This window comes from Eptatretus burgeri, chromosome 10 (assembly GCF_056783735.1).
Source record: "Eptatretus burgeri isolate ZD-2024b chromosome 10, Ebu_testis_v1, whole genome shotgun sequence".
In the NCBI taxonomy this organism is placed as follows: domain Eukaryota; kingdom Metazoa; phylum Chordata; class Myxini; order Myxiniformes; family Myxinidae; genus Eptatretus; species Eptatretus burgeri.
The window spans coordinates 93,707,710-93,726,541 of record NC_140970.1 but is presented as its reverse complement, the minus strand read 5'-3'; the positions used below and the strand labels follow the sequence as shown (position 1 = coordinate 93,726,541).

Below are 18,832 nucleotides of genomic sequence, written 5' to 3'. Positions count from 1 at the left end.
AAAATGGAGGCCAAAAGGTATGTACTACAATAACTCAGGGCTTGTGGATACAATTATTGTTTTTGTACATAAAGTCGAGGTTCAGGGAAGAGCTAATGCATTGAACCTATTAGGACATAACGTAAAAGGAGGTTGCAAAAACATGCAAAACAGGATGCAAAAGGAACAGTCGAGACACACTCAAAAGAAGCAGTAGAGAGAGGGCGGAAACACAAACAGCATGGCTGAAGGCCAAGATAGAGGGAGACTTGGACAAACAATGGGTGTGGGAATGAATGGGGCAGGGGGGGGGGGGGCAGGAGAGGATACATTGAGTAGACAAGATGGATACAGAAGGAAGCTCCAAGGAAGGAAAACTTGAACTTTGGAAGGAGGGATTTGGACGGCGGCGTTAACGAGGGTAGAAAAGATCATGGTTTTGGATTGGGGACGATTTGGGAAGGTGGTCAAGAGCTGCTGTGAAGACCTGGAGGGAAGAATGAGAATAAAGAGAATGTGGAAGTTGGTTCCAAAGGTGGGAAATAAGCGGAACAAATGCATAGAGGTTGGCAGTTATCCTGGATTTCAGTACTTTCACCAGAAGGGGTTGATGGTGGACTGTGTGAGCCCTGCAGAAACCTTGGGAGGGTGGGGAGGGGGGGAGAACAAAGTACGGAAATTGCAGAGGGTGCAAGACCAGAAAGGAGGCAGTCTTAGACAGAGACCATTAACCCGTCGACAATGGAAATGTGATAGGCTCTTAGACTCAGCTTCATCGCGGGTGATTGCATTAATCTTGTAGGCCTTGGTTTGCATGGTGTCAAGCTGAGGAAGATGTGAGGCAAGGGTGTCAGCCCAGAAGGGAGAGAAGTATTCCATCAAACAGAGCATGAAGGCCTTGTCGGTGGATATGAATTAATGTGTGCTGAAGGCCCTGTCACACCCTGACGATTTAGCCAGCGTATGCCGACGTATGAAAAAATTGTCTAAAACGCTGGCACACGTCGAATACGTTATGGGTAAGTTTTGTATACGTTAAGAGCACGCTGGCATACGTCGTAGTACGCCGAGCTCGTCGACAAATTTTAACATGCTTGAAATTTTTCCACGTATGCCAGCGTATGACTCACACGTTCTGCATACGCTGGCCATAAGTTGTAGGCACGGTATGCGATCGTTGACACACGTCGACACCCGTTACTTGTAAGTTACTCATAAGTTGAAACACGTCGAGGTAATGTTTAGCATACCCAAAACTTATTTCTAACCTATGAGTAACGTGTTGTAGGCATGTTACGCGATCGTTGACACACGTCGACACACGTTACTTGTAAGTTACTCATAAGACGAAACACGTCGAGATAATATTTAGCGTCAGTGTTCCAGACTCCATGTTTTTTTTTCTTTCTTTCTTCGGCATGACGGTGATGTTGACACTTCGATTTCTAGTGCGGTTATAATATAATATAATATCATTAATAGGCTGCCGCTCAACGATTTAAATCATAACCGCACTAGAAATCGAAGTGTGGACATAACCGTCATGCCGAAGAAAAAAACAAACAAACAAACAAACAAAAAAAACCATGGAGTCTGGAACATTGACGGGTTCCTCCTGTGTGAACCCCATTTTTATATACCAATTCCCATAAACGCTGCCAATACGCCATTATACGGTAGCTGTAAGTTAGAAACACGTTCAGTAGGTTCTGTGGTCGTCCGGAAGACGTCAAATACATCTACATACGTCAATATGCGTTGGAGATATGTTACACATAGGTTCAAAGCACGTTACTCATAAGTTCAAAGAACGTTACTCATAGGTTAGAAATAAGTTTCGGGTACGCCAAACATTACCTCGACGTGTTTCGACTTATGAGTAACTTACAAGTAATGCGTTTCAACGTGTGTCAACGATCGCGTAACGTGCCTACAACTTATGGCCAGCATATGCAAAACGTGTGTGTCAAACGCTGGCATACGTCGAAAAATTTTCAACATGCTTAAAATTTGTCGAGGTACTTGGCATACTACGACGTATGCCAGCGTGCTTCAGCGTGCTCTTAACGTATACAAAACTTACCCATAACGTATTCGGCAAATATTTCATACGTCGGCATATGCTGGCTAAAACGTCAAGGTGTGACAGCGGCTTGACACTTCGATATCTAGTGCGGTTATGATTTGAATTGTCGAGCCGCAGCCTTTTAATAGGCTACGCCATGTGATCGTCGGCGATACGCTGCCGCGCTATGCATAAGTTGGACTATCGTTGGGCATAGGTTGTGAACGCTGACAACACGCTCAGCATTCGTTGATATAAGTTATCTACATGTTATCGAAACGTTCTGTGTACGTTACTAATACGTTATGCATACGTCCAACTCGTTATGAATACGTCCAAAACTGGAAAAAAACATCAATAGTTCAGCGTACGCCAGCGTTTTACATACATTTTGATACCTTGCCATACGCTGGCTAAAACGTCAAGGTGTGACAGGGCCTTGAGGAAGGACTTTGTATGACTGAGGATACCCAGTCAGTGGCTGGCTTTGGAGGCTAACTTTGAAATGTGGGTTGCCCAATAAAGATCATTGCTGATTGTGAGATGCAGGAGTTTTAATGACTGAACTTCCTCAAGAGAATTGTTAAGAAAGTAGATAGGAGGGTTTGTGAAATGGTGCTTTCGGAGCGAGTTCATAATCATCATTTCGGTTTATTGGGAATGCTAAACACTGGACAAGGTAGTCTGAAGACTGATATTTGTCAAGTTTACAGTAATAAAAGTGTTTCATAAAACTTACAAATATATATATATATATATATATATATATATATATATATATATATATATATATATATAAAATAATCTCATATCTCATAAGCTGTGATAAAAACAAAAAGCATGGTCCGTGAGGCGGTGAAGCTGTGAGGTGGTGAAGCCGTCCAAGAAGCCCTGAGCCAGTCTGTAAAGCTGCCCGGGAAGACCTGTTATTTATGCCTATGAATCACATACTGTTTGAACGTTGGTTGCACACCACACAAACGTCTATAAATTACGTACTATCGCAAAGTTCCTTTCACAGTGAAGCTGTGACTAAATGTCCAAAGACCCTGAAGACCACGAAGACCCAAAAGACCCCGAATACCCAAAAGACTCTGAAGACCCCCAATATCCCAAAAGATCCCCAAGACCCGGAAGACCCCTACCAAGACCCAAAATAACCTGAAGACCCTAAAATACCCCAGCAGACCCAAAAGACACCTAAGACCTTTTACACCCCTTAGACCTTAACACCATTTACACCCATTACACACTTCAGACAGATTAGACAGCTTAGACCCTTCATCACTAAGACTAGTTGGACCTTCTTACATCAACAATGAAATTTAAAATAAATATAATATCACCAATATTACAAATAAATTTCAAGAAAACAAATGTTTGCATTATGATTGGTGTAAATGACGCCAACACAGCAAATCTGTGATGTCAATCTCTGCAACGATGTGTAGAAAGCCGAGTGCAGCAAGCCGATCCATGCCAGTAATCATATAAAATTACATTAATATGTATATTATACATCAAAATAAATTTATGGAATAAAATGCAAATTAGCAGGAAATAAGGAGCCATTTTAGATTGCAACGAAAGGTATTACATGAAAGAGCATTGGATAAAGTAGAATAATAAAAAATAAAAATACAAAAAAAGAAGGGGGAATGGACATTTAAGGAAACAATATTGTGACTCATCGTGTAATTATTATAATACATTCAAATCATGGAATTGAACATGGCAGTCACTGTTGGAATTGTCAGTTGTTTATATTGCAATGTGGAAAGGGGGGTTGGACCCACAGCTACACTGTGGTAAGTGTAGTATGGCCCATGTGTTTCGCGTTGGTTCGATTGCCATGTAACAGGGTTCTGTCAGAGTAAGTCGTTTGTTTCAAGTGATGCTGAGGAGGCAGCATATGTAATTTATAGACAGGGTAGACAGATTAATTATGTATATGCAAAACCGCGTTTGTGGATGGGGCTAGGTGTGGCCTTCCCATCGCAGAGGCACACGTGTCACGTGTACATCTAAGCCAATTATGATCTCATTGGCTAGTGTGTGTCACCCATGGCGGCGCAGTGGGCTGTGGAGCCCAGAGAAAAAGATGTACATTTATTTTTTATGGGACCACCCACATGGGTGGGACCCGAGAGGAAGACTCCCCCCAAGGATGAAGAGGAGGGATAGAGATAGATAGAGATAGAGAGCTAGAGAAGAGTTCAATAGGAGAACGGGAGCCATTGAGAGAGGACGAGGAGAAGCTTGTGATTCTACAGGAGAAAATAAAGATGCTTGTGTGAAAGGAGGCTGGAGACCTTGCTTTGAGGAGGAAGCGTCTGTGGAATCGACTCAAGCTGTGTTTCATCCTGTGTTTTGGAGGGGCTGGAGGAAGAAAACAGACAGCAGACCAGGAGGCCTCTGTCTAAAAAGGACAAAGGTGACCAAGTGGCCAAGTTGAAGGCCTACTCATCACTGGCCCTGCTCATGGCCAGTTGATTTCGTATTTTGGCACCATTGTCACTGGCTCTCGTCTTGCACATGGTTTCTAAAACAGGTTGCATTGTGTTGAACTGCGTCCACACTGTGCATCAGAGAAAAGGGATGTCCCGCATGCATTATTGTCATGTTGTAAAAGTGTGATCTGTGGAGCCGAGTGGGTTATGTTTTATGGTGTATTTCTCAATCATTGTATACAAGTTTGCGTGTTCCCATTCTCATCTTTGTGTCTTTTGACTCACTTGGTTTGTTCTATTTATTTTTATGTCTTGTCAATCCTCTTCCCTGTACTCTACAAAATTAAAAAAAAAATCCTTCAAAAGGTAAGAAAGTGCGTTTCAGCCATTTGATTTCCGTGTGTGCTTGCCATCGATTTGGGTGACTTGGGGAACGGTAAGTAGAGCAACACTGAATGCAGTGCCATTTAAAAAGACCGCTTTGACCATCCCTCAGGATGAAAGGTACCGGCTCTGAGGAATTCCGAATGAACGGGTACTCGGATGCAACAATATTTTTGTGTTCTACAGGAGGGTATGTCCAAAGATTTTGCATTTCTGAATTGGATGCAAGATCGGAATTGGGACTGGCAGGTGGGGGGAGGATGTGAGGAGTGTGTCACAGTGGCACTTAGACCTTAACAGATCACTTCAAAAGTGTAGCAGGAGCTCATCCTTCTCCATTCAGTGAGAGAAGGGATCTCATATAAATCAAGTTGCTGCTGGTATGGCAAGATACTGCATGTGGATATGCGATGCAATGGAGGGCACGCTTCTGGACACGGTCTAGTTCATCTTTCTGAGCAGTGGTTAAACTCAAACTCCAGACAGGTCATCTAAACTCGAGTTGTGGGTGACTGTACATTTTATAGATGGTAACCAGACCACCAACGCTGGCTCTACTTTTCTTAGGGACGCTTAGTTTGTACAACCGACAAGCAGCACGAGACACCATGAGTTGAACCTGGCTATTCCACTTTCGGTCCACTTGTATTACGATCCCAATAAGTAACAATGAGCTAATCCTCTCAAGACAAGTATTATCAACACACAACTGTTCTTCCAGAGGGAGATTCTTCAAAGAGTGCATCTGCATAACTTTACATTTGTCTGGCTATGGTCTCACATCATTGATCTGACAACATTCACTTAGTGCATCAACATGCACTTGTATTGAGCTTTTCTGAGACTTGGGAATCACTTTCAATAAACTCAAGCCAGCCACATATTTCCACAATACTGTGTAGACAATGCTGCATCATTGACCATCACAAGAAATATGATGGGGTCCAACTTCGTCCCTTGTGGAACTTCACGTGTGAGATTTCACAAGATAGACATTATCCCTTGATAATAAACAGTTTGAGAGGAAACTACAGACTGTTTACAGAAAGGAGGCATCTACCCTGAGTTGGATAAGCTTTGCAATGGCTATGTTGTGATTAATAAGGTCAATGCCTTTGTAAAATTGACCATACATAGATTCACACGTCAACCTTGCTTGTCAATTTAACGATGGATGACATCTAGGATGCTCATGAGATAATGGTTGATGGAGCTCCCTCTCATGTTGCCATATTGGGAATGGTCTAAGTGGCATCAGAGATATTCCATAAGGCAGTCAGAAAGAGAGTTCTCAAACACCCTCATAAAAATGGAATTAAGAGATATTGGTAAAATCTTATTGTTTTCATTTATCTTTGAAACCTCTAGTACGGCACAAACCGAAGCATTCCTTCTACTTTTCGAGAAAACAGACACTTCGCAAGTATTTGTTGAAAATCTTGGCAAGAGTTTTAGACACTTCCAAAGCGAGCTCATTAATAAGATGAATGGGCATATCATTAGGATTGTCCCCTTTTGACACATTAAGGCATTTAAGACAAGCGTACACTTAGTGTTCTTGAACCATTGGTGGAGGTGAAGGAGCGGGAAGATATGCAGGTAAAACTGACATGTCCAAAGAAGATAATGCAGTGCAGATGCTCATAAAATATGAATTCAGTGCATTGGCTACTTCAGGAGATGTCTTATTGTTGAAGAACTTAAAGCATTGCTTTTTTGCACCAACTAAGTCCCGTATCTGTTGGTGCCATTTTCCTGGCTCAGATTGTTTTAAGCATTCAATTTTATTTTGATGGTAAGTAGACTTTTCATGTTTAACATCCCGTTGAACTTTGTTTTGAAGTTGCCGATACAATTCCATTCTGACATGCTTAATGACACGTGACACTCCAGAGTGAAACACAATGACACCTATAAGCATCGTGTTTCACTATGGAGCGCATATGTCATTGGTAAGATATGGTTTGTCTGTAGCTTTATGCTTCAAAGTGATTTTGGGAAAGCAATGCTGAACTTGACACGTGATAATATTATGAAAAATGTTAACCATTTTATTAGTATCATCAAGAGTTTCGAGCTCATCCCATTGATTCTGGGGAACCCACTGAACGAACGCTCGCACGTAGGAATCACGAAAAGGTGGTAGAGCAAACGTTGGCAATTCCATGGGTGGAATCCTTCTCCATTCAGTGAGAGAAGGGATCTCATATAGATCAAGTTGTAGAATTGACTCATGAGGTTGACAACAATAACTCGGTGGACTCCAATAGCGATAGGAACAAAAACGAGTGGCTCACAGAAATTATCTGGAATGTTTGTAAAAATCTTCTCCAATAATGTATTGTCTCGTGTCAGTCGGCTGACTATCTGTGTCATGAGCGTATGTTGTTCAATCACATCAATACAAAGATCATTAAAATCGCCCATGGCGAGGGCAGCAGCATTGTCCATAGTATGTATCAGGTCAGTCATCGGCATGATATGATCAATAATATGCTGTGATAAAGGGAACGAGAGGTACATAAACAACACTAGCATAAATCACTTTTTTTAAAGTACATTCGCCGATGATGTCAATTTGACCCACATGATTTCAAGATGGGTGGGTATACAGTTCGCAAACACTTACTGTATGTGGAATGAATGTCGGCACAAACACATAGTGCAATTCATCTACCTTTACGTTCAATTCGGTCAGAATGGTGTCGTCTATATCGCGGCAAATCGTAAAAAGAGGCTGATTTAACAGGGATGAATCAGGTTTCAGAAACTGCGATGAAATGACCATTGTTGCATTGTGTAGTTCGTGTTGTTTCAAAGTTATCAAACTTACATCACAAACCGATCAAGCATTCACTATAAATGTTACTGGCAAGGAAGAGGTTCGTTCACCATGTCGTGTGTGTGTGTGTGTGTGTGTGTGTGTGTGTGTGTGTCTTAATGGCCTTCTTTTCATGGAAGAACAAATTTGTTTTTGTCAAAGGTGTGGTTCAATGACTCATACTGTATATGACGAGGGCTATTTTTCATCTGCTCGGCATCCACAAAACTCCTGGAACCACAGGGTCCGCTCCATTGGAGACAGACGCATGTCTCAGAGAACTCAAATTGTGGTTGTTGCTGTGAAGGTATTGGCTCATCGCCCCAATTCAGTAAAGTACAGTGCATTAAGCAAGTGGTCCGAACATACCAGTCCACAATGAATGGACATTTATAAGCATTACAGCTGAAATGCGATAACCTCTAAAATCTCTTAACCTGAATCGAATTTCAAATTTCAAAATGTGGATTTGACCTCTGCAGCAGTTTTGACTGCTAAAAAAAAGTGTTCCTTTGTCATGGTGGAGGCGCAGAGGGAGCAGACAGTGGTGGAGGTGCAGCACTAGAAATAGGTAGACATGAGGAATGGGAGACAGTTTTTGTGGGTGATGACGCAATTAAATATGTAAATTCTTAATTCTGCAGGAAAGATCATAGACATAGAATTCTGTGTAGTTCTGAAGGAGCAGGAGTTAGGGACATTGAAGGAAGGGTAAACGATATTGTATCAGGTCATGGTAGGAAGAAGTTGGTGATGGTACACAGAGGTGCGAATGATGTTGGGAAAGTTTACTCAGAGGTTTTGAAAAATAGATACAGGATATTGGGTAAGCAGCTGAAAGCAAAGGGTTGTGAGATCATGTGTTCTGGGATTCTCCCAAGATTAGGAAACAATATAGAAATTATGAGCAGAGCAATATACGTCAACCAATGGCTGGAAGAATGGTGGAGGGAGGAAGGTTTTACATCTAAGAAGCAGTGGGAATCATTTAGGGGACAAAGGGAGTGTTTCCCGAATGATGGCCATATGTTAAATAGAAAGGGGGCATCAAGGTTTGTAGTGGGAATTGAGGAAGGAATTCAGGCTTTTTTAGGTCAGTGGAGGGTGGGGAAGGTATTAAGGAAGGGATGGATGATGTAATTGTGATGAGTAAGGCCAGGCAAGAAAATAGAATTTCAGGAAGGGAAAAGTTAAATGTATTCTATACCAATGTCAGCAGTTTAAATAATAAGATGGAAGAGCTTGAAGCCAAAGTGTATAACGAGGAGTACAACATAGTTGCAGTGAATGAGACATGGTTTAAGGAGGAGATTAACTGGAGGACAGGATTACATGGATACAAGGTGTATCAGTGTGATAGGAAGGAGAGCATAGGAGGAGGAGTCGCAATCTGGGTAAAGGACAGCATTGCATCAGGAGAAAGGGGTGACATTAATGAAGGAATTGATGTCGAGGATTCTGTATGGGTGGAGATTAGTGATTGTAAAAACAGTAAGATACCAGTAGGATGCTTTTATAAGGGCTCTGGGTGGGAAGGAAGAGGAGGAAGGAGGAGTACATGAAGAATTCAAAAGGGCATGTGGTAAGGGATGAGTATTGATTATGGGGGATTTTAACTTACCAGGGATAGATTGGATCCAGCAACAGGGAAAGGGTAAAGTGGATGAGGATTTCCTAGTTTTAATCCAGGATTGCTTTTTAACACAGTTTGTAGAAAGGCCTACAAGGGGGAGTGCAATGTTCGACCTCTTTTTAAGTAACGATCCCAATATGGTGGAGGAGGTGGAGATCGGGGAGCATTGAGGAGCAAAAGACCATAAAATTGTGTGTGCAAAGATTCTGTTGAGGGTTAGAGTTCAGGATAGTAGGGAAAGGCTATTAGATTTCAGGAAGGTAAACCTTGAGGGTATGAGAAGAGAATTGGGTGATGTAGAGTCGGAGACTCCAACAACAGGACAATCAGCATCAGAGAAATGGGAAACCTTCAACGAGCGATTGTGTAGAGTGCAGAGTAAGAACATCCCAATGAGGTGTAAAACTAGAAGTAGAAAGAGACCAGGGTGGTTGAGCAGTGAAATAAGGAATGCTATTAAGGAGAAGCAGAAGGCGTTTATTAGGTATAAAATAACAGGACTGGAGTTAGATTTATATCACGATCGGAGTAAACAGAGGCAAGTGAAGAAAATAACTCAGCAAGCCAAAAAAGAGTTTGAGAAGTAGATGGCTAAGAATATTAGACATATCAGCAAGGCATTCTTTAAGTATATCAGGGGAAAAGAACAGGTTAGGACCAGTGTGGGCCCATTGAGGAATAGCACTGGGGGAGTGGTTAGTGATGAAGGTGAGATGGTAGGCTTATTAAACAGGTATTTTTCTTCAACTTTTACACAAGAACAGTAAGGAGAATTGCCAATAGCTGAGAGTATCGATCAAGGAGGTGAGGAAGGGCTTTTACAGAAGATCCAGGTTGGAGTGGAGGAAGTAAAGGAACAGCTCGGTAATCGAAGAGAAGATAAGGCTCGGGTTCAGATAATATGCAACCGAGAGTATTGATGGACGGGGCTGAGCAGGTAAACGAGGTGTTAATGGATATTTTCAATTGTTCACTGGAGTCATTACAGGTACCAAAGGATTGGAAAGCAGCAAATGTAACACCATTATTTAAGAAAGGATCCAGAGAATAATTGGGAAACTATAGACCTCTTAGTTTGACTTCAGTTGTGGTGAAGGTGTTGGAGACATTAAGGACCAGATGAGGAACCATTTAAATAAATACAAACTAATTAAAGGTCGTCAGCATGGGTTTACCAAAGGTAGTTCCTGTTTCACAAATATTTTAGAGTTCGATGAAGCAGTGTCTGATTGGGTGGATGAGGGAAAGGCAGTGGGCAAAGTATATCTCGACTTTAAGAAGGCATTTGATCAGGTACCACATCAGAGGTTGTTAGCCAAAGTGAGGGCTTGTGGAGTAGCTGGTCAGGTAGCAAATTGGACTGCAAATTGGCTTAGTGATTTTTTTTTTTGTATACCTTGGTCGAGGCTCGTATGAGAGCAAACACACAACTCACAGCAAGGAGGCATGAGACAAGAGGGGCGGGAGTGGAAGGGACAAAACAGTGGGGAACAGACACATTAGGTGAACTGTGGAAGGGAGAGGGATGGGGATGGGACGGGGAACATGGCGAAGAGAAGATGGACATTTCAGGGACTTTCAGGAAGGAAAGCAGGAGAAATGAAGGAAGTGGGCTTGGGTGGATTATTGGGGGTAGAAAAGATCGAGGATTTGGATGGGGGAAGATAAGAGGTGGTGGTGAACAGCTGTTTTGAAAGCCTGGAGGGAAGAATGGGAAAGAATAGAGTGAGGAAGTTTATTCCACAGGCGGGAAAAAAGAGGAATGAAAGAGTGAAGATGAGCAGTGATTCGTGATTTTGGTAGTTTTACCAGAAGGGGGTTGTTGGCGGACCTTGAGCGCCCTGTGGAAATGTGGTGGGGACAAATCGCAGAGAGAGCAGGGGGGCAAGGCTGGAGAGGAGTCGGTAGAAGACAGAAAGACCACCGACCAACCTGCGGTGATTGAGTGAGAGGCCCAAAGACTCAGCTTCATTGCGGGAGATGCCGATGATCTTAAATGCCCTGGTTTCTACAGCGTGAAGCCGAGAAAGGTGGGAGGCAAGAGCACCAGCCCAGAGGGGAGAGCAGTACTCCATCAGGCTACGGACAAAAGCTTTGTAAGTGGTCAGGAGCTCAAGAGGGCCGAGGAAGGACTTAGCACGACGGAGGATTCCCAGTCGGCGACTGGCTTTTGAGGCGAGGTTCTCTGAGACATCTGAGACATCTTTGATAGGAAGCAAAGAGTGGCTGTGAGTGGGAGGATGTCTTGTTGGGAGGACGTAAATCGTGGTGTACTTCAGGGATCAGTACTCGAACCATTACTATTCATTATTTCCATCAACGATTTAGATAATGGGATAAAGAGTAAGCTTTCCAAATTTGCAGATGACACAAAGCTTGTAGGTGAAATGGATGTAGAGGGGGTGGTGTTCAGATTCAGGAAAGTGTTTATACTTGCATAGATTGGGCAAAAGATTGGCAGATAGAATTTAACCTGAGCAAGTGTAAGGTGTTGGGGATGGGAAAGAACAATGAAAATAGAGATTACAGGATGCAAGGGGTAATTTTGGAGCGTGTCACACAGGAGAAGGATCTGGGGGTGATAATAGATACGGGAGGTAAGCAGGCAGCAGAGTGCCAGGTCGCAATAGGTTAAGCAAATAGGGTTTCAGGTTGTATTCAGAGGGGGATCATTTATAAATCAAAATAGGTGGTGTTGACGTTGTACAGGAATTTAGTGAGGGCCACATCTAGAATATTGTGTGCAGTTCTGGTCACCACAATTCAGGAAGGACATAGATGCCATTGAGAGGGTTCAGCGCAGGGCCACGAGATCAATTCCGGGCCGAGCTAGACTCAGCTATGAGGAGCGGCTGGAGGAGACAGGACTTTATACATGAGAAAAGAGGCGGTTTTGAAGAGATATGATGGAGATGTTTAAGATAATGAAAGGTGTGGACAAAATAAGTGCAGATGAATTATTCAGCAGCGTAGACATTGATAGAACCATGGGCCATATCCTGAGAGTAAAGAAGAGGAGAGTTAAGACGGTAGCAAGGCAGGATACTTTCACTCAGAGAGTAGTTAATGCATGGAATAGCCTCCCTGGAAAGGTAGTAGCAGCAGAAACAGTAGATAAGTTTAAATTAGAATTAGATAGGTTGCTGGAAGTTATGGAGATAGAGGGGTAGAGGGAAGTTGGCACGACTTTTAAGTGGTTTGAGCATTGATGGGTCATTGTGTGCATGTGAATGGAGTGCTGTGGGTGGGGGTCTTGTCAAGAGGTGTTGTATGGTTATTGTTGTGTGTTTTTAATCAAGCACATGTCCCCTCCCCTGAGGGGAAGAAGAGAACAAAATACAGAATGTACAAAAAAACATAAATAGGGGAAAAAAATTTTGCATTTTCTTCTATGGATCTTATGTTGATAAATTAGTATGGTGTTCGTGCAGGCATGATGGGCAGAATGGCCTCCACCTGTGGCTGATTTCCTTATATTTGTCCAATTCGCACTTTCTTTGACAATGGTCATCTCCGGATGGTGATTACGATGATCGCGCTGGCTTGGCAAGTGATTCGCGATCGGAAAATTGTGGAAACTAAATAAAGTCACGAACACACGGAGACACCCAGAGTGTCAAACAATATCTGAATTGGACAAATTAACACTTTTTTTTAGAGTTTTGAACTGCTGCTGAGATCAAGTCAGCACTTTCAGTTTTGAAATTCGGATCAGGTTAAGAGATCAGGTCAGGTCAGGTATGGGAGCAAGTGCCAGAGCAGCAGGTTGCTGCATCCACTTTCTGCCGGTACTCCAGGGGCCTCCATCTGGCCATCCCCAAGGCAGATGCCTGGCCCATCCCCATCTTGAGATGCCGATCAACCTGCTGCAACCACGAAGCACGTGGTCGGCCCATTGGCCTCCTCCACTCACGAGGCGGCCACGCTGAGAGAATCTGGTGAGCAGGATCAGCCTCAGAAAAACGAGCCAGATGTCAATACAGCCGCAGCTGATGCTCACAGACTATGCAGGTAACAAATCTCATTTGAGTCTCTCTCAGCAACTGCTCATTGGACACAAAGTCCACTCAGCGATAGCCAAGGATTCTCCGAAGAGACCTGGTACAAAGGAATTAAGTCATCATCTCAGATCCCTGTTCAGAGTCCAAGTCTTACATCCACAGAGCAAGATTGGAAGCACCAAGGACCTGAGGACTCGGACTTTCATCCTCTCGCACAGGTACCGGCAGCGCCACACCCCATGATCCAGTGAATCCTTCACTCCCCAGGCCCAACCCAGATGTGTGTTGGCCTCTGACACAGCTAGCAGAGACATGAATATCACTGCCAAGGTAAGTGAATCTCTCCATGACCTCAATATCCTCACCACAAACAGGCACAGACAGGACAGCAGCATCCAAGATGTCATTGAAAGCATGGGTCTTAGTTTTGACCAAGGAAAGCTGTAATCCAGTGACTCAGACTCCTCATTCAGCACCTCGGGGGCCCCCAAAAGGATATCTAAAGTCTCTGCAAAGATGACTGCATCATCTGCAAAATCAAGGTCAGAGATCTTGACATTCCCAAATGATGCACCGCACCTTGATCTCTCCGACATACTCCCCAGAATCCAGTCCATACAAGTGCTGAAAAGTGTGGGGGCCAGTACACACCCCTGACAAACTCCAGCAACAAATGGAAATAAGTCAGAGATGGTACCACCACATCTCACAGCACTCTCAGTATCAGAGTAAAGTTCAGACATCAGATTGATCAGTTTTGGTGGCACCCCACGAAGACCAACAATCCTCCATAGGGCATCCCGATTCACTGAATCAAATGCTTTATAGAGATATAAACTGCAAGCAGCCCCTGGCGAAACTCTCGTCTGCGTTCGGTGAGGACCTGAAGAGCAAGGATACGGTCAATCATTGACCTCTTTGGTGTAAAGCCTGACTGCTCTGCACGCTGGTGCTCAAGCAGGTGGTGGCAAACCTTATCAAAAATTATCTGATCAAAGACCTTTCCCAGCACTGAGAGCAGCGTTACCCTTCGGTAGTTGTTGCAGTCTTCGCGATCACCCTTCCTTTTCCAGAGAGGGACAACAAGGCCCCTCTTCCAGTCAGTTGGGATGATGCCTGTGCTCCAGGAAGAGCACAGAACTGCATGCAATGACATGAGTGCAGCATTTCCACCAACCTTGAGAAGTTCAGCATGGATGCCACAGATCCCTGGAGCTTTACCCCATTTCATTGGGTTCACCGCAGCCTGTGTTTCAGCAAACGAAGGTGGACCACAGTCGATTGGAGGGTCAGCAACAGTGATTGTAACACCCCTGATGTCCAACTCGACAGCTGCTGGATCAGCCTGGTACAACCGCTAAAAGTGACCAGTCCAGCGGGCCTTCACTTTGGACTCCTCTGTCAAGAGCCCACCACCCTCTGCCCAAACTGCCATGCACCGAGGGATGGGCTTGGATGAACGCAATGTGCGAATTCCCCTGTAAGCAAGATGACAATCACTTGACCACATGTGATACTCTACCCCCTCACAGATTCCTCGCACACAGGCCTCCTTGTCCACACTTAATGCAGATACAGTTTTACGCCTCAGCTCCCTGAACAGCTCAGCTCGACCATTCAGCCTGGCCCTGTGACTCTGATCAATGTTATCCAGTGTCCCTTGAGAGACAAAATTCTTCTTCGCCCCACTGTGAGTTCCAACACATTCATTGGCAAAATCAAGGATGGTGGTCTTGAGGCACTCCACAACTCTTTATGATCCCCCAAAGCACCCAGACCCCCCAAAAATCCAATCAGCTTGTTTGCAAACTCCTCAGCTACACCCTTATCCTTGAGCTTGCCAACATCCAGCTAAGGCTGTGATGGTACCATTCTCCTGGATTTAAGGTGCAACTTAACAGTTGCTACAACAAGCTGGTGGTCAGTATTGAGGCTCTGAGCACTCTGGTAGACCCTGCAGTTCTGGAACATCCTCCAGCGACCATCAACGAGCACATGGTCAATCTCCTTTGCCACCCCGCCCGCATTTGAATACCAAGTTCAGCGATGAGCTTGTGGGCGCGGAAGCCATGAACCGGCCACCCTAATTCCATGACTTCTTGCAAAGTCAAGGAACTTCGTGCTATTCAGGTTCACAGTTCCAGAGCCATGGGGACCAACACACGTCTCATAACCATCCCTATCAGTTCCAGTCGATGCATTGAAATCCCCCAAGATGAGAAGCGTATCTCACCTGGGGAACTGATAAACCAGAGACTCGAGCGTGGCATAGAATGCGTCCTTCATGGTGAGATCACTCACCTCAGTGAGAGCATAAACAGACACCAGGGAAATGACACCTAAGGAATGACGAATCCTTTGTCTCATAATACGCTTGTTGACTGGTGTTACCACAATTATCATTGGAGTCAGCTTATTGGACACAGCTACAGCAACTCTTTGGGTATGGTAACCATCATAGCGACCAGACCAATAGCAGGTGTAACCACCCGCCATGATCTCGCCACAATCCTGTCAGAGAGTGCTGCAATACCGATGTCCAAACACTTTTGCTCAGATAATAACAGACAGGTGATCATCCTCTCTTTGGGATAGGACATTCCAGGCACCCACCTGAAGGGACCGCCTCAGCTTAACCCAAGGAGACCGCCATCTGGTGGATGATACCTCAGCACCACTCTGACACACTCTCCCACAATCTGACCCAGGAATGTTACCCCCGTGGTTTCCCTCCTATCATCAAATATTGAAGGGTCCCGAAGGCTCTGCCCAAATCCCACCATCCGGTGAGCTGCCCTGGAGGTACTCCAACGGAGTGAGTTTTCAGATTTTTTTATGTTTTGAGAATGTTTTGCGGATTGAAGGGTTTTACGTTGGCCTGGGTCCAAATCCTGCCACCACCCTCCTAATAAGAAATAACCCAACTGCAGGAGGACGTCCACAGACACAGTTGGGCACTAGATATGGATGGCCGTTGACTCACAAGGAGCTCCTCCACCCTTTGACAGGTTTTGTTTTTAATCCTGCTGGGTGTCCACATCCAAACACCCTCCTCACCAGAAAACCTGGTGGAGGAGATGGTTTAGTCGCCGACAACCCGACTATGGAACAGGTGACTACAGGTTTACATGGTACCTGTAGCAAGTCACAGATCTGATCTGGCCTGACTTGACAAACTAAAAAAATTAAACAAAGTCTCCAGCACTCAGAGACACCCAGAGTGTCAATGTCCGAATTGGACAAATTAACACTTTTTTTTTTAGTGTTTGGAACACTACTTTGGGTCCCTGGGGTATCCAAAACCATTGCTCAATAAGTTAAGCGATGCTAGACATTATCACATGCATGGAAATGAAATAATGCCAAGAACACTGGTGTCTGGGGGTTTATCAGCATTGTGATGTATCGAGCGATCTGTAGGTATGAAGATAAGGCATTCAAATTATATGAGTGAGAAAACGGAAAAAGAAAATTGAGTGTTTTATTGTTCAGAAACCATTGCGGCCTGTTCCATGTGAAGGCATTGTTCAGTAAGCCAAAAAAAAAGCAAATTAAGACCCCAGGGAGATGACAGAAAGCTGACCAATGATGAAGCCTTAATAAAGGATAATTAAATAAGGTCATAAATTATCATCAAAAGGGATGTTTAAATTTACCCGAATACCCACTTTAAATTCATGCACTCCCTTGGAGTTCCCTTCACCTGCATGCAAAGTTTGGGGCCGCTATGTTTCATGGTTTTGGAATTATGGAGGATGCACACACACTTATTATTATAGACTGGTGATATTATATATTAGTCATTTATTTGTAATCTAAAAAGGTCCAAGTGGTCTAAAGCCCTAATTGATTGTGTCCAAGCTGTCCAATCTCTCTGTGGGGTGTAAAGGGTCTAAATGGTGTTTTGGTCTAAGGGGTCGAAAGGGACTTGAGTAGTGAAAAGATCTCTAGGTTCTTGGGGTCTAAAGGATATAAAAGGTCTGAAGGGTGAAGGGATCTAAAGGTGTCTAAAGTGTTGAAAGGGTCGTAAAGGTAAAAGGGGTCTTTGGGGTATTTAAGGTCATTAGGTATATTCTAGGTATTTTGGGTCCTTGGGGTATTTTGGTTTCTCGTGGTCTTTTGAGTCCACTTGGTCCTCTGGGTCTTCAGTGTCGTGTGAGTCTTAAACAGTTTTCAAAGGTTGAAGGGATCTCAGCAGTCAAAAGGGTTGAAAGGTAAATTACAATCGTACATCATTAATGGATGTACGTGTGTGTACTGATGTCGAAAAGGTACGTAATTAATAGACATTTAGTCATACAGCTTCACGGATGGGAGACGGCTTCACAGCAGACGGATGGACCATGTTTTTCGTATATATATATATATATATATATATATATATATATATATATATATATATATATATATATATATATATATATATATATTTAGATGGAGGATGTATCCAGGAGTATAAAACAGTCGAAATACCTTTTTATGCGATTTGTTCAAGGTTGACCAAACATTTTTCATAAAATGCCTGTATTATTCTGGGCATCTGGGAATAAGGGTCTAAAATGCTGCACTGTATGTGAAAAGCAGTGCAGTTCCTACTGCCAAAATCCCAATAAATAAATAAATATCAAATTCTGACAAAACAAAGAATGCATCTTGTGAAAATTATGGCAAATTAAAAAAAACCTTTCCTGTGAGCTATGTCAGGTAGAGGAAGTGTGTGTACGCATATGTAACCATACCATGGTTTCTTGCTCTGACGTCTTAAAGTCAGTCGAACCAAATTGCACGGTCATATCAAATATCACTTTTGGTGCATCTGAAAGCAAAAAAAAAAAACTTAAATATGGCAAGAGGCAAAAACATGTCATATTTGACCATTCACTTGACAACACGCAGGTTAAATAACTATGCTGTTCTTTCTGGCTGAAGTCCCGAACAACACTTTCCCCTTCCCTTCCCCACAATCTTCCTTTCCACATTCATAATCTTCACTCCAATAATCTCTCAAATAACCATGGTTACTCGAACATGAAAATTGGTCAATAATAATAATAAATGTTGAAATGTGATCATCTTGTGCACAGACAGGATAAGGGTAATGTGAAAATCAAGTGATAAATTTGCTTCTGGAAGGTTTCCACTAATTTTAAAATAAAAACATAATTAAGTTATTAATGAGCTTCCTTGGTCACAAAAATAGAACCTGGGATAGCCAATAGCTTTCCCATCTAAACACCTCACTCATGAGCTCATGAGGAAACCAACCCCGGTTCAAATCCCATACATCATGTATTTGCTCTGTATGTGATCGAGCTGCAAGCTCCTGCATGAATTCAGTGTAAATATAAATGATAATGCCGATGTTATATTAAAGGGATTTAAAGTTTGTGTGGATTTCATTTTTCAAAGATTCTCGTGGTTTTAAAAGAATTTGTTGTTTAAGTCCAAAAACAAACTTCTTGTTTACAGGAAAGGAAGCAAAATGGTTTTACAGAAATT

The 18,832-nt window shown here is 43.2% G+C and overlaps 1 protein-coding gene across 16 annotated transcripts in view; it reads right to left on the bottom strand.

The window, feature by feature from the left end:
• Nucleotides 1–18,018: 18,018 nt before the first annotated feature.
• The window catches only part of LOC147019142 (uncharacterized), a 103,349-nt gene continuing 102,535 nt past the window's right edge, over nt 18,019–18,832 (bottom strand). For all 16 annotated transcript variants that reach the window (XM_085899995.1, XM_085899994.1, XM_085900003.1 and 13 more), the window contains one exon: nt 18,019–18,149. In XM_085899995.1, coding sequence (XP_085756121.1) covers nt 18,034–18,149 — 116 coding nt within the window. In that variant the 3' untranslated portion in view covers nt 18,019–18,033. The remainder of the gene's footprint in view (nt 18,150–18,832) is intronic.